Source organism: Oculina patagonica, chromosome 5 (assembly GCF_052425735.1).
Source record: "Oculina patagonica isolate OP01 chromosome 5, crgOcupat, whole genome shotgun sequence".
In the NCBI taxonomy this organism is placed as follows: domain Eukaryota; kingdom Metazoa; phylum Cnidaria; class Anthozoa; order Scleractinia; family Oculinidae; genus Oculina; species Oculina patagonica.
This window is the reverse complement of record NC_135762.1, coordinates 14,029,709-14,045,815: the sequence shown is the minus strand read 5'-3', so window position 1 is coordinate 14,045,815 and position 16,107 is coordinate 14,029,709. Positions and strand designations below refer to the sequence as shown.

At 37.5% G+C, this 16,107-nt stretch overlaps 2 protein-coding genes across 4 annotated transcripts in view; one reads left to right on the top strand and one right to left on the bottom strand.

Moving 5' to 3' along the window:
* Window positions 1–581: 581 nt before the first annotated feature.
* Window positions 582–5,285, bottom strand: LOC144654259 (putative trafficking protein particle complex subunit 2). The gene is made up of 5 exons (XM_078514342.1): window positions 5,058–5,285; window positions 4,394–4,479; window positions 3,741–3,802; window positions 2,767–2,852; window positions 582–802 (listed from the first exon to the last, which is right to left on the bottom strand). Exons 1-5 carry the CDS (start codon window positions 5,175–5,177, stop codon window positions 704–706), a joined length of 453 nt encoding a protein of 150 aa, XP_078370468.1. The 5' UTR covers window positions 5,178–5,285; the 3' UTR covers window positions 582–703.
* Window positions 5,286–5,436: 151 nt separating this feature from the next.
* Window positions 5,437–16,107, top strand: part of LOC144655638 (pericentriolar material 1 protein-like) — a 49,175-nt gene continuing 38,504 nt past the window's right edge. For all 3 annotated transcript variants that reach the window (XR_013571166.1, XM_078515927.1, XM_078515926.1), the window contains exons 1-14: window positions 5,437–5,571; window positions 6,917–7,114; window positions 7,536–7,793; window positions 7,920–8,114; window positions 8,679–8,720; window positions 9,151–9,216; window positions 9,598–9,696; window positions 10,615–10,686; window positions 11,677–11,766; window positions 12,387–12,470; window positions 12,621–12,737; window positions 14,869–14,958; window positions 15,329–15,439; window positions 15,893–15,934. Coding sequence is in view for 2 of the 3 variants with exons in the window: in XM_078515927.1 (XP_078372053.1) it covers window positions 6,929–7,114; window positions 7,536–7,793; window positions 7,920–8,114; window positions 8,679–8,720; window positions 9,151–9,216; window positions 9,598–9,696; window positions 10,615–10,686; window positions 11,677–11,766; window positions 12,387–12,470; window positions 12,621–12,737; window positions 14,869–14,958; window positions 15,329–15,439; window positions 15,893–15,934 (1,452 nt within the window). In the remaining variant the exon portion in view is untranslated. The remainder of the gene's footprint in view (window positions 5,572–6,916; window positions 7,115–7,535; window positions 7,794–7,919; window positions 8,115–8,678; window positions 8,721–9,150; window positions 9,217–9,597; window positions 9,697–10,614; window positions 10,687–11,676; window positions 11,767–12,386; window positions 12,471–12,620; window positions 12,738–14,868; window positions 14,959–15,328; window positions 15,440–15,892; window positions 15,935–16,107) is intronic.

Below are 16,107 nucleotides of genomic sequence, written 5' to 3'. Positions count from 1 at the left end.
ATAACATAAATACGCCAAGTCCGCGCCAAGGCACTTTAGTTGTTTTTAATACCCCAAAAAATCCCCTATATTAATCAAGTCACCCAAAAAAAATACTTGCCAAATTTTCCAACCCAAACAAATCCCGGAATCGAAAATTTCAAACCCCCAAAAATCCTTCGATCATCCCCGTCATTTACAAGCCGGAGTACCCCCCCTGGGTCTGGGTTAGCAAGGCACAACGGCATGTGCTGTTAAAGAAAGGTGCGTTTAATTATAAACAAACGAAAATTGACGCAATTCCTTGTTATGAAATGTTAGAATTAAAGAAACTGTCGAAATACACACATTATCACCAAAACCTCGCAAGGAGAAAACATTTCCCTACGGTCTTGATTTCAAAACGCTTTCCGGTGGACCCCCACCCTTGAACCCCTCAAAAAGTAGTTGGCCAGGCCTACAACTCTTTTAAAAGCTGGCCACACACCTGCCTGCTAAAAGTTGATATACATGTGGCCAGAGAAAGTCAATGATGAACAATCAAAGACAAGAGCATTTATTTTCATCACATGCTACATGTAGCTTGATTTCTATGCAATGAAAATGGCATATGTTACGGCACTGTTGATCTAATTTGACAAATTTACATGTAGCAGCACTGTAAACAATATATACATTAAAAACTATAGGTTTATTATATGTATTCATTCCACTTTTTTATTTGCTATCCTAAAAGATGTTTCTTTGCGGCTACGATGACTTTTCTCTCAAAGTTGGGTGACTCGATCTTGCTGTTCATGTCATAAAATGGATTCATTATCACCTGAAATGAAACAACAACTACATGTAAACACTTCAGGAAAGTGTAATAAACTGAAGCTAACATTACATTAGCCTGTGTACAGCCATCCCACTCCGCTCAAAAAAAAATCGTGGAGGGGACACAGACGTCCCCTCCGGGATTTGTTTGAGCAGAGCTGGACGGCTGTACACAGGCTAACATTACATGTACACACTGTATTTCTTATTCCTTCCTAGAATACTACATTAAGCTCAGACAATTATAACCTGGGTGGGTGTTTCCAACTCATAAAATGTCACAAACACTCATTAAAAACCTTATTTGAATATTTAAAAGTAGCATGCAACAACTGATGGGCCAAGTGCAGAAATGCCTTATACACATGTAGATCTACATTTTTCGGCTATTTGTTGTTTTAATATGGGTTGTTTTAATTAACATTGCTACTGTTCAAACCACAGGCAGACCACCCTATGTGTTTGTAGTTAATTATTGTTGTTGACACGAGACGAACAAAAGAAATTTTGAAATCTATAAGGGCTACTGAAATAAAGCTCTTGAAATTACATATCTAAACTACATTTCGCTCTAAATATCTCAATAAAGTTGAATGAAACGTTTATCGACTCAATTGTTGCATTTCTTCGCCTGCGCGGGCCGTTTTAAGCGCCTTTTTAACTGATTTAGCCGGCCGAAGGCCGGTAATAGAGAAAGAGGAGACAAGGCTTGCAAGTCGGCGGCCGACAGCAGCGACCTCCTCCACTTCAAACCGGAATTAACGCCAAACTTCTGAAAATCTCACCTATCTGACGAGGGCTATCGATCGGTGAGTTGTTGCTCTATCTCTTCGCCAAATTTGAACTTCATCCCTCCAACAATTTCCGAGAAAATCCACGCTGAAATCATGCATACGGCTTTCTGACTATGATCGGTGCTCAACTCAGCGACCAGAGAAATTCCGAACATGCCGGCCGTTTCAAATTCACCAATCAGCGCTTGGCATTTCGCGGCAGCCCGCCGCGGCTCAAAACCTGACCCTGTTTGTGAAGGGAATTTTTCTTTTTATCTCTAAAATCCTTTCAATGACACAGGCCCCCCAAAAATAGATTACCCTTAAAAGAGAAATACTTTGCAATAAATTTGTTTAGTAAAGACCAAAGGATTCACAAAGATTTGATAGGTAGCTTATAATAGCTTTAAAACATTACATGACTTGAGCTCTAGCCGATCGAAAGTGAAACTTGTCATGTCAGCACATTCTTTTACACCAACGTAATGGTATTTATTCGCAGATTCTGGCCCGCTAAATTATATTTCTCTTTGAAAGCGTGGAAATTTAGTATTTTCCATGAACCAAATGCTTCAAAATGGAATAGTTCACAATAAACATACTTTATAAAGACAAAAAAGAGAAACTTTTTTCATTTGTTACTGATTTGTAGCTTCTAAACATCGCGTGACTTCAAGCTCGACCGAGTGGAGGTCTGGGACAGGTCACCGACAAAACGAAAAATAATAAACCCCGTGCAGAGCAAGAACTGCGCAGCGCAGTTAATAAATAAGTAAATAAATAAGATCATGATGCATGTCTTACATTAGACTACGAGCTCAAGCAGTCCCTATTTTTTGGCAGAGTCCGTCGAGCATGAAGAAATTTTTTTTTCGCAGAGTTAGTCTAGCGTGAAGCGAAAAAAATTAAAAATTATCACACGGGGGAGGATGTGGGGCGAGGTGAGAAGCGCGTTCATTTATTTTTTCGCTTCATGCTTGACGGACTCTTGGAAAAAATTTTTTCGCTTCAAGCTCGACAGATGCTGCAACATTTTTTCGTTTCACGCCCGACAGACTGCGAAAAAATATGGACTGCTCGTAGTTTAGTCTTACATCTCAGATCTGAAAAAGTAAAACTTGAAAACTTGCCAAAGACAGACAGAACTTTTCTACACTCTGCCCTTCAACAAAAAGCGGACATATTTCACAAGTACCTTTATGTATGTTTCATAGACATCACCAAAGAAATTCTTTATCCCATCATCATTCCTCACGTCATGGAGCATCATGAATCTCTTTCTTTAAAACAGTCAAGGAGGACACTGACGATAATGCTCTCACTGTATTTTATAGTGAGTCAACAAACCTATGCACACTGACTCTTTATTAACAGATCATAAAGAAACATGATAAGAGGGAGCTTCAGAGGGTTATTCCCATTATTCTTTTTTCCTTCTTGCCTCCTCCCGCCCCCTGTTTACTTATTACCCATCTTTTACACCCTCACCTTTCACTATTAACGACTTGTGCAATTATGGTAAATATTTTTATTCCCTGATTTTCTTTCTAGGACTAATGCTCAGAAGAAAATCCCTGGGTTATTTTCCAGCACTTTAAATTACCTTTCAGTTAATTTTCTAATTTCTAGCTTTCAACTATATAATATATAATTGTAGCACATGGCAAGGTATTCTTCAACATTGTTACTAATGTTATGTAATAATGCATGTACACTTGCCATAATGCTGGGGCTTGTGTTGAGAGGAGGTGACGGGGGGGGGGGGGGAGGGGGTTGGGTTTGGGGGTATTTCAAATCTTCAATCAGCTTACTAAAATGTTTTATTTTTTTATTTGTTTTGTGGTTCCTAAAACATATGTGCTCAGTTACATTATTCCTCAAAATAATGAATATAATTGCTTCCTTTTTCATTAAAAATGATTGCCTTTGTTTTAAAAATCATCTTGGGAGAGGTAAGGGTAGTTACTGCATCAAGTTTGGGAGTGGGCTAAATAAATGGGTTTCAATTTTAATCCCACCAACAGATTGGCAGCCTGCAAACAATATGGGACATACACTCTGTAGGCAATAAACAGTGCTCAGCGCTTGCAGATACACCTGAGGTACTCAAATAAATGCAGCATAAATTTATAATCAATCTGACAATATTGTACAATGAAAGAAGGATATCAGAGGCTGTAACAAAAGCAGACACAAACCATTCGTTGAACTTGTCAACATTTTTTAGATACCTGTTTCAAGAAAAAAAAACAGGACTGTTAGAGACACAATATTTATCATACTCCGGTAGGTCTCAAACGTTTTGCTGATGGCTTAATTCATCAATCAACTGGATTAGGGGAACATCTGATTTTATACTCCTCAAGAAATTGTAGCAGAGAAAGGAAACTGTATAGACTGAAAGCAGTTTCTCTTTTGCTTTGAATTCCGTGGGGATGAACGCAAACTGAAAGCAAGCGAGATATATGAGTAGCAAAGCTGCTAGCAGTGAGTCACGAGGGTGCCAGAAGAAAGCAAAAAGAGAGACTGCTCTGTTTTCAGAAAAAAAAAACAACACTTTAAAAGATAAGCCAACCAGACAAGTTATAACAATAACGCATTGAATGAAAGCAAGAACCATGCTCAAATTTATGTGGAGGTTTCAATGTGTCACTGATGCAAACTGTCAAAGATCATCAGAAACACTGTATGAAACCACAGCATTCTTTCTTTTTGCTTTTCTTCCAGCATCTGTGCTACTCGCCTCTTTGATAAAAAGGTCATTAAAATAAAATGAACAGATCAGAAGTGGTCTTAATGATTTCCAAACTTAGGGCACTTACATTCCAGTCGTGGTCCACATTGTTTCATCAACAAGATCTAAAGCAGCATGTGCAATGAACTGGTTAAGGTGTCTGTGATCATCTCTCTGCAAAGTAAAAGTTTAAAAAAAATATATTCAAGCAACAGCTGCAAACTGCGTAGAAATACAATGTATCTGATCGCGAGTGGTATTTATACAGCAGAATTTAATTAAATGTCCCCAATTTATTAGGCTAATTGTGGCCAGCTAGTACCCCTGACACAATTTAGTTGGCATGACATATGCAAGTTATGATTAATGTATGTAGTACGCATACATAATATACATGTACATGTACATGCCTTTAGCTTCGCTCATTATACCATTAGGAAAGCATTACATTGGATACATATTTTATCCCATAGAGGTTTCTATGCATGCTTATGCTATCTTCTAACAACATGTAAAGATTGTTCAAAGATTTAACTATTCGCCAAAAATTTTTTTTTTGTTTTTTTTTTTTCAACCGTTTGATTTTTTTTTCCCTTTGCTTGCTTCAAATTATGATAATGAATATAGACAAAGAGAATAAAAATAAAAGGAAAAATTGTAAACCAAAGACAAATTTAAACCACAACATTTGCTTAATTATGATAAAATTATAAACGCTCTCGATTTATCTGTTTGATGTTTTATATTATAACCTTGTAACTTTGATCCCGGCTTTGCGAGGAGTCCATTGATTTCATCGGCGGATTAAACTCTATTTCAAAGACTGGATTGTCGCGGTGACCAACGATAGCAAAGTAATAATTTCCCAGCATTTTAACGCTGTAAGTCGGGCAATCCGACGGTTAAATCAAAATCGTTGAGCCAAAGAAAGGTTTATCTTTCCTCCATCGCTTCCTCGAGACAAATTTTGCCAGGCGTTAACCGAGTGGAAGGGGAAGACTGGAGCAAAATTATGACGTCATGTATCTCTCTTAGAACCCAGGGTCTTCGCGATGAAATCCAAGATGGCCGCCAATCCCATCCCACGTATCATTGCGGGGCGGATTTTTCCGCCAATGGCCTTGCCAGGAAAGAACAGAGTGGCGCGCAGAGAAATTTGTGCAAACTTCTTCAAGTTCAATTTGCAGATTTTGGACAAATTATGGCTTAAAAGTTGATCAGCAAGCTGGAAAGTCAAGGTTTCGGAACGTTGTAACGACCTTGCAGGTAAGAGGAATAGTTTTTTGTGGATAATGTGCAAAATTGTCCTGTTTTCGGACCCTATAAATTCAAAGCTCTCCAGTTTCCAAGCACTCGTAAACATAAAATCCCGCTGTACAATGCATTCAATTAAGCTTATGTTACTAAAGCAATAGCCGTGCTATACAAGCTTCTCTGATCTAATGTTATATTTTCTTAATTTATCACTTGCCTCCTTTTTATCTTTTTATTTTTATTTTAAATCTTTGATATTTCTTGACGAAAAAATATAAGCTTAAAGCTTGTAGGTCGACGAGATACGACCACAAACACAGTTGGACTGCCAGGTCGACAGAAGACTCAAATAGAAAACATTTGTCCCATAAATACATGTACGAGCTTTATAATTTGCTGCTCCATGAACGAAAACATCATTTTACTGACATGAATTTTATTGTCACTCATGTCCTGTGTAATTATATATTAACTGATATAGAAATCTTTAAGGGGTTCCCGGAAAATGGCGAAAATGACATTTCCATAGCAGGAACTACAAAAGAATTACAGTACTGTATGTTATGCAAACAGCCCGCTGTATGTCTTGCAATTATGAAGAGGCCGTTGTATATCCGTTTTCATAACTGTCAGGTTATTGCCAGCATGGAATTGTATGAGGTCCAGATATCAGATAATATTTCATTAATACATTACACTGTATAGCTGACTTGCTTGTGCAGGCATACATGTACTGGATTTTTTTGTACATAAGTTTACATAAAAATGTTATGCATGCAGGCTGCTGCATCTATATATAAGAAAACACAAGTGCCAAATATTCATGTATTCAGAGAAGTTAAAGTGGTCAAACTTTTTTCAGTTCTGTTTTGTTAGAATTCATTTTACAATTTGAGTATTTTCATGTAATTAATATCCTTATGAAATTATCTCAGTAGCAGACCATGTAATTGCTACCTTAGGTAGAAGACAGACTAGCTATTCAACTAATTGTCACAATGCCCACATAAGGTCAGAACGTCCTTGTCATCTGCCATCCATACATGACAGATATCCTGCGATATATGTAGGTTGGCAACGTTCTTCTGACTTTTCACAAAGCACTGCACATTATCTAGCTTTAAAATATGTTTCATTGACAATTTGTAAAATAAACCAATTATTTTGCTCAATCTTACGGCTTATCATCTGATTTTAGCCAACTCAGCCAGTCATTTGGTCAGCTAAGTATCAGGTGATATTCAGTGCAGTTTCTCAAGAACCTGGACATCTCTCATGAAATGAGTGTGTTGTGTGAGGCAACTGTTTTCTAAGCCATTTATCCCTTTTCATGTGTATTCTTAACTTTTCAATTCAGATTAGTGTAATCATGGCTGGAAGAATCCCACCAGATGATACAAGTAGAGCATTCCGTGGACCATTTTCAGAGCCCAGATCACAACGGCGGGCACCACGCCAATACCCTGCAAGTTTGGATACGGATTTAAGCCTAATTGCGGAGCTGCGCAGGTCTGAAGAGCAGGCTGCTGAACAAAGATCCTTGCCAAATAACCTGGTATAAAGCTTGTTACTTATTCACATAGTTTAGTCTAGCAGATGCATTCTTCCAGATTTTGTTTATCAATGGACACTTTACACCATGTAGATTTGTTATGGCCAGGCTAAGTGGTTTGACCTGGCAGCTGCATGGCCTATAGTTGTGCCAAAAAAATCTTCATTAAACATGTTCATGTAGTTTGGCTAAATCATTAACATTTGTAACCTGGCTTCATTTGTGGTACCAGTTTGAAATATTAAATTATTATTATTATGTAAATGTACGTGTTGTACCTTGCCCTATAGTAGCAAATTGATAAAATTCCATGCGGGGATAAGCAAGCATTGATAAGTCTTCCCAGCAGCATACACATTTTCTGATAGTTATTCTAACTAGGTATGTTCAAATAATTATATGCTGATTATTTTCTTGACAATAGGGATGGTCATCAAGAGCTTCCCCTCAGTCAAGTCCAAGTGGTGCGACAAAGAAAAAAGGAAAGCACTTTGAACAAGTGAAGTTGCCGCCAAAGAGCAGCATGGATTCGCCACCTTCTGATGCTACTCAATTCACTCGGAAACGTCACCATACACCTCATACTGTTCCAAGGACTCGCCTTCCACCTGGTACCCCTTTGGCCGAAAGGCTAGCAATGGAAAGTTTAAAACAACAGTTGTCTTTTGAAGATCAGGCTGGGGTAAGTATTACTGTGAGTTATTTTATATATTAGTATTAGGGAAGACTGGGCAAAATGGGAGTAGCATTATCTTAGCTTTGAAAGTTGGTCAATAAAATGTATAACTGTTGTCTAATTCGTACACAGCCCATTGACCAGAGTCCCAGAAGCAGAGCCTCAAGAACTTCACAAAATCCATCCTCTAGTACTGCAAACAATGAGCGAACCCTACCTACGCAGGCAAGAGCTTCAGCGTCTGCTAGTTTACCAGTGTTGGAGATGAATGAAACGGAAACCACAAGAGCGTCCACAGAGGGTGCCGTTAATTCAACAAGTTCCAAGGTAATGGTGAATGTGATAAATTATTATTATTATTATAGTAAGTGTAGAAAAAATTGCATGGTTCAGTGTGGCATGGCTAACTGTTGTGTGCGGGAAATAATTTTATAAGCACATGTGCATGCACTGTCCAACACACAATGATTAAAAACCTGTATGTACGTGTACATGAACGTGTACACATGCAGATCAGACCCTGAGTAAGTAACCCAGGATTGTCTTTATGCAATCATTTTTTGTGTATGTGAGATTGATCCAACAACACATCTCCCAGCTTGATTAAATAGCCAAGAAAATAGTAAGTTTATACATGTAATTGTCATGGCTCAATTTAACCCTTGGCACAATTTGGTATTGTTGTAGTTGTTCTGGTGTATAGAAAAACAAAGGAAACTGCCAGATTTATAAGTCTACATTGTACTACATGCGTTATAGATTTGACCACACTGAAACAATAATTTGAAAGAGCATAGGCTTTTGTACTGTGTAACGTTAACACTGCAGGATTATTAGACTTACAAATTTTGTTCACCAGTCTGATCTTTTCCCTTTTTGTTTTTGTTGAAGGCCAACACGCCATTGATAATTGCAAGACTAAATCAAGTCCGGGTAAGACAAGTACTGTACTGTAATTGTCCCTCTACAAAGGAACAAGTAGCTCTGGGGACACATGATTTGACTGTCTAGATTGTAAAATCGACTGTAGTAAAATCCCTTGTAAACACAAAGGGATTTCAAAACGGTCAATTTGATTTGCTAAATTTAAATTTTCTTTGTTAAAGATCTAGCCAATCAAATCATGTTTCTCCAGAGCCACTTGCTCCTCATGCCCCAGGCTCAGCCGGCTTAAAGGGACAAGCGGCTCTGGGGACAAAAATGTGTAATGCAGCAATGCAATGTACAAACCTGTTTTTTACAGTTATTGTATATATTTTTTTTTCAAACTCATTTTACTTCTCAAAAGTTTCGCAGTATACATGAACAATTTGTACTTTAGCTGTTAGCAAAATTCTTATTACTATTTGTTTGTTTGCTCAAGGGTTTCCTCAAACAAGCAACAGCTATGTTTATTACACTGCAAACAACAGGTGTCAGTGAACAGCGGGTAAGGCTTTTTAAGTACAGTATTGTGATTTGTATACTGGACCTGTTGCAATAGTGAAAAATAATGTATTGTACATGCATGTACATATACAGTTGTGTAATAATAATAATAATAATAATACACAACTCATCATGATGCATTTGTGCATAAAGCTGAGACACGTATACAATTTTGAGGGTATTTCAGTGAGTGAAGTTTTATATCTAAGTAAAAAAATACAGTTATACATGTACATATGTACAATGTATACTGTAAAGGCATGTGGAACTTTTTACAACAATCTGGTATTTCATTTATCTGTTTGTTCGTTTGTTTTTTCAAACTTACAGGAAGAGAAACAGATGAAATATAAACACATATTATTTCTTATTTTCTATGCAGGCTAGTGAATTGAATGAGCAGTCAACTAAGATTGCAAGGCTTATCAGACAGTTGAAGCAGCAGGAAAAGGCTTATGTAGAACTGCTTGAACGATCAGTGGTGAGTTGCACATGTTATAGCCTGACGGCACACCACAACATCTCCTAATAATAATAATAATAATAATAATAATAATAATTTGCTAATTTATATAGCGCATATTTTCATGTTCTGATCAATAGCGCTTTACATCTTATGAAAATAAAAATAAAGTTATAGATTATAAAAATACTTCTTAAAAAGATAAGTTTTAAGTTGAGATTTGAAACAGTCAAGTGATGTCGCTTGACGAAGCTCCACAGGTAGAACATTCCAAAGTTTCGGAGCTGCCACTGAAAATGATCTAGCTCCCAATGTTGACAGCATCTTTCCCTTGGGATGGTCCAATAAGGGCATGCCAGTAGACCTAAGATTGTATAATGAATTCGATTTTATCCTAATTAGATCGCTAAGATAAGTTGGCGCCAGGCCATAAATACATTTAAAAGTCAAAAGTAAAATCTTATAATCAATACGCAAAGAAACCGGCAGCCAGTGCAGCTCGTAAAGCGCCGGTGTAATGTGAGAAAACTTTCCGATGCCAAGAATAAGTCTTGCTGCTGCATTTTGTACACGTTGTAATTTAGCAATCTGCGCCTTTGGTAAGCCAAACAATAAACCATTACAATAGTCAAGACGGCTGGTTATAAAAGCATGAACCAAAGCCTAATACAACAACAATTTCTGCACCAACCATCATTATGGTCTGAATGTAGTGAGGAACTTAGCCCTCAACCTCTTGCTAAAATCATAGCCACATTCTCTATTAACATGTACATGTATGTGTTAATGTACTTGTTGCAATTCTGTATTAAGTCACTTGCCCAGATAGTGTTGACTACAATGCTCTCAAAATCAAGATTCCAACCATGATAGACAGTATTAACTTCATTTTTTGCAACTGTTGAATGATTTTTTTATTCCTCTTATTTTTCTCAGGCTGTAGAACATGATTCAACATTAGAAAACACTCCTTCCCTGAGTCTGCAGTCTTTGACAGATGAGGAGAAGGTATCACATTGCTTGATGCATTTTTGAGTATAGTGTTGTGACATGTTGCGTGACATATTGTCACATTGTTACGTCATATACCGGTAATTTATTTCCTGTATGTTAGATGGCGTCAATTCCATGTGCGCTTCCCTTGAAATGAAGGTAGTGCTTGTGTTTCTTGTCAGACTCCAGTTGTCCCGTCTTTCTTGAGTTTGGCTGATTGATACAAGCGTTACCCTTTTGAGAACAGTAGGCTATTAATCTTTATAATGGTGTTTAGTTTACATGTACAGTGTGCATAATGTTAGTGATAGCATTACAAGACATGTACAATATTTAGATGGAGCCAGGACGTTCTTGCCTGAAAGTCATTTTTACTAGCCCCCCCCCCCCCCCCCTCAAAAAAAAAAATAAAAAAATAAAAAAATCTCATTTACAAGCACGATGCTTATGATGCTTAACTCGCCTCTTGGAAAAGTGAAGGATTAAGTCCAGGTGCCCGACTGCAAAATCCACTCAGGACTTGAGACTAACTTTTTTGCAAGCTAGCCTCTTGGCTAATGACAGCTTTGATTTCACTAGCCAAAACCAGAATTCTCAAGCTAACTTAGGTTTGGGCAGAGGCACTTTGCAGTCTTCGCTGGCTCTGTAATTATCTTTAGGCTCAATTTTAGGTTACTTTTTGGTAAATTCAGCTTGTCCACAGTCTTTGATAATTTAATACAAATGTACGTGACGACTGTCTATTTGTGAGTTCTGATCTCTCGGAGTGGATTTCGATGTATGGTTTTCTTCCAAACAAATTCCTGAAATTTTTACTAGCTATTTTGGCTAGTGAAAGCCCAAAACCTACTAGCCAAAACTGCATGTCTACAAGCCTGTGGCTAGTTGGGTACCATTAGTCTTGAGCCCTGCCACTAACCCCAGGCTAGAAGACACCAACTCCTTTGCACACTGATTGTATAAACTCTTCCATAATTCTAACTGTTTTTTTTTTTTTAAATTTAGAGTGAAGCAGCATCCGTACGAGATGAAGAACTTCAAGGACTGCGTCAGCAGCATGCTTTATTGAAAAAGATGCTAGAGCAGCAACAGCAGGTATGGAATGCACTGTTTGGCATTACAACCAGTCAGTCAGTTGAAAACCATCAACATTCACACAGAAATGAACAGTTCACTTGTACACAGCATGCATGTGTTGGTAGTCCTTAACCAACAATGGTGAAATTAAACTAATTGTATAATTAGAACCTTTTTTCAATAATGTACATGTACCACCAAATATTGGATTAAGAGGAAATCCGCCAGGACTTCGAGTAGTTATTGGACAAAATTATGTACCAAAACTATTTACACCTGATTGCAAGCTTTTGTGTTACTGCTTCAAATAATCTTATCGAAAGAAATCTTTTCTAACAACACCAAAAATCGAAGTTCCACTGAATTCCCATGAATCGCTTAAAAGATGTTAGCTTTTGCCCATAGATGGTGAACTTTGAATATCATTTTCTCAGACTCTGATAAGAAATTGTTGTACCAAAATTATCTGCACCTTATTGCAAACTTTTTTGTTACTGCTTCAAATATCTTATCAAAAGAAATCTTTTCTAACAACACCAAACATCGAAAACAAATTTCTAAGTTCCACTGAATTCCACTGAATTGCTGACTTCCATTGAGTGTAAATAACAGAAAAGCTATGGTTGTTGTTTTGACAGCTTAAAGAGCTACAGACCAGGCAAGCAACTCTGCTGACCTTGCAGCGCGATGCAGAAATGCGTTTGGCCGAAGCTGAGGAAGAGGTATGACTATACTAACCATTTTTTTTTTTCTGGCTTAGTCTCAGATGACCAGTTCTACATAAGCCCACATTGCACGGGTACAAACATTGTTTAAATTCAAACTTGACTAGGTTACTAAATACCATAATTTCTTTGCGATGTCTTCCCAAGGGTCGAAATGTCTCTGGTGAAGCTGGAGCAGTTGGTGGCGAGGAAGATGATGCTGGACAGAGAAGAGGTGTAGTGGAAACATCTCAAGCATCATCACATCTGGATACAGCACCTGAGGTACACCATACACCATACTCGACAATTTTCTATTATTTTGTGAGGCCCTGCCAGGGTAAATTCCGACACGCGACATGGCCCAAAAAGTAGCGACAGCACATAAAATAAAATCGCAACATACGAAAACCCTTTTGAAAAAACTTAAATTAAAGTAATTTTCCTACAATTTTACTACCGACAGCGACATAACGTTTGGTAAAACAGCGACACAGCGCATTTTTTAAACTTAGACAAGCGACACGGAGACCCCCCTGGCAGGGCCTCTTTTGTGTCAGGCCATATTATACATCCTGTTTAATGTGTCCCAAATTTTTGTAACTACCTATACATGTACAGTGTACCGATCAGTAGCACAATACACGTGAACAATCAGAGTGACACAAACGTCTTCCCAAATATCTTCTTTATTATGAGTGGTACGTTTGTAAGGTTTCACACCAATAAAGGTAACATGTTTGTCAATAAATACGCAAAGGTTCGTGAATATTCACTGCACTCTTATTTTTTACGAAATTTTTGTTTTACAAAATTGATTAAAAATATGGCCGTCACGCGTAACATGTACACAGATGGAACGTTGTTTGATAATGAATATCTATATCAAAATGCGCATTTCTGTTTTGAAAAAAATCTTATAATTACAAAGACCAAACATACTTTCAACCTAATAAGTAAAATTTTCTAAAACTAGAATCTGTATGGTTAAAATTCTAAAAAGGTACCTCATAGTAATGGCGTCACGATACTGTTCTCAGCTTCTACAGTTGGAATTTCGGTTCCCAGACAACTTACAAAATAAGGTGATCAATAAAAATAGTAACCCAGACGGCATTCTCACTTTCTAAGGACTCTTTCCTGAAAATATGAACAGTCTAGGGCCATTCGCTCCAACGCAGTAAGAAAAAGTCTGAATCCCAAGCCGTGTGAAACGCTCCATGTTTTGATGTGCCATTCAAAACATCACACAAAGTCAAAGTCTTCCCAAATGCCCAGAATACATCCAAAACCTTCAGATTGCCGCCACATTTGATTCTCATCTCAAAACGAATGTTCACGAGCATTTCCACGTTAAAATATAAAGTAGGTAGCTCACAAGAAGAGTTTTTCGAAATCCCAAGCCTTATGAAACGCTTCTTCATGAGTTTCATATCACATGTAGGATTTTCTCGCGCGAAAGGACCGAAAGGCAGCGAAAAAGCGTGAAAACTTCGCCATGATTTCAAACGATTCCTTCGTGGAAACAACAACATGGGGCCTTGGTAACCTCCCGAAAAGGTTCTGGAAGCTTTTTGTTATGTAATAACTCCGAAAATAGCCGTGACACGTGCAGAAAACACGTGTTTTTCAAAGCAATGTCCCTTGGGTCACGTTCACTACGCAAGGCGAGTTTACGCGAGACGGTTTTCAATGGAGCGTGAGAATAAAGCAGAATTAATGAGAAGGTGGAGAGAAGAACAAAAGGAGAAGAAAAAAGCTATCAAAAAAGCCCACTACGAAAAAAAACAGAAAGGAGCTAATACAGAAAGCCGTGGAAAGAAAGCAACAAAAAGCCGTGGCCTCGAAAACACGTGCTCAATTATTTCGAAAACACGTGCTCAATTATTTCAATTATTTCAGTTATTTCAGTTATTTGATGGACACTAACTGATAGTTAGTTTTGTTTTGATGAGGATATTTCAAAATGCACAATATGTCATCCAAAAGCGTGTAAAATGTACTAGTTGTAAGATGCGCACTGCATTATGGGTAAAAACTAAAATTGCTGACTTGGCAAAAACAAATTGATTAGATGATCGTTTACTAGTAATGATGATTTGCTGTGATAATTATAAAGAGTTAAGATGAATTTGGACAGATTACTAGATATTTACAAAATTACGAGGCCGCAAAGCATTATGGGTATGACTAAAAATGCGGACTAGAGAGCTAAAACCAAGCAAACCATAATTATTTAGGGCCTTAGTGTGTTTTACTGTGCAAATTAAAGTGTTAACATGACTTTGGAGAAATTTGTAGAAATTTTGCATTTTTGATGCATGTTACACTATTGTACATGCTTATTGTGCTACTGATCTAGTACCAAGTGAATGTAATTATAACTTATGATGACGTGTATGTGTGTTTGTTTCAGAGAGCAAGTGCTAGTTTGTTCCCAGATGACAGTCGGTTCACTCCAGAGGAACTGGAACTCATGAACCTACTTAGAATGCATAAAGAGAAGGTACAATGTACAGTACAGACTGTAGAATACTGAGATGCACTTCGTTTTCTGAAAATTGTCTGTTTAGTGGAGGTCTTTCATGGCCATATACAGTCAACTCTCGTTATAGCGGACACGCTCGGGGCGTCGTTTACTGTCCGTTATAGCGAGAGACCGTAATAGCGGGAGTCATTTCTAGTCAAATCTCTTTCGCTGGGGATCGGGATTTTGTCTGTAATAGCGAGTGTCCGCAATAGCGGGGTGTCCGCAAGGCGAAAGTTGACTGTACTTGCCATGCCTAATGAGTAAGCTTTTATTGCTGATGATGTTTTTCTGTTCTGTTTTTTGTTCCCATATTGCTCTCCCACATTGATCTTTTCTATGTTTCTAGTGGAGAGCTGCTGATTCTGGAGATGAAAAAGATATGGATGAAAGAGAAAACCAAAGGACAAAGAGAATAAATCAACCCCTGCCGGCGTCAACAACAACAGCAACAGCTCAAGTAAGTTTTAGTGATTTACCGGTACTACTTGTAGCCTACAATCAGTAAGTATTGCATGCACATGTACATGAATTAGCATTTAAGTTCACTAAACTATTAGTGGTTCTTGAATTTTGATTATTATTGTATTCAAATGCACATGTGTTTGTGGTTTAAATCTATTTTTGGTTTGAATCTTTTCAGACTACACATAATATAGTTTGGTTTGTATTTTTCATTTTCCAATATTCATTATCAATCTGAATTTAGACAAAGGGAAAGCCTCCCACATCACCCCTGTTAAGATTCAATCATTATTTAAGGGTGATATACAATGTGTGTAGGTCTGATTAATACAGTGCATACTGACTTGTATAGTCATGAACACAAGTGGTGTTACTCTAGTTACAAAAACTATTTTTAATTACAAAAGATATTCATTTAGAACAAAGTGACTTTTTCTTACATGTACAGGTTGTAAATCCTGAGACCAGTGCAGAGGTTGCAGATAATGAGGTTTGGTTTCCTCATCCTTCTTTTCTTAATGTTAACATGTGCAAGGTATCAACTATTTAAAAAAAGAGAAGCATTTTTTTTTTTAATTCAACTGAAACTCTTAAAAGTACTTGTGTATAGGTGAACATTTATTCTTTTTCCACTCCACCAATGTTTTTATGAAACCAAGTATA

What these genes read in the sequence shown, in the direction of transcription:
- LOC144654259 (XM_078514342.1), bottom strand. Translation starts at nt 5,177, where the DNA reads ATGCTGGGAAATTATTACTTTGCTATCGTTGGTCACCGCGACAATCCA. An exon ending in TGCTTTTGTTACAGCCTCTG is followed by an intron (nt 2,853 to 3,740) that starts ATATCCTTCTTT and finishes GACTGTTTTAAA; the next exon opens with GAAAGAGATTCATGATGCTC. An exon ending in TCTATGAAACATACATAAAG is followed by an intron (nt 803 to 2,766) that starts GTACTTGTGAAA and finishes GTTTCATTTCAG; the next exon opens with GTGATAATGAATCCATTTTA.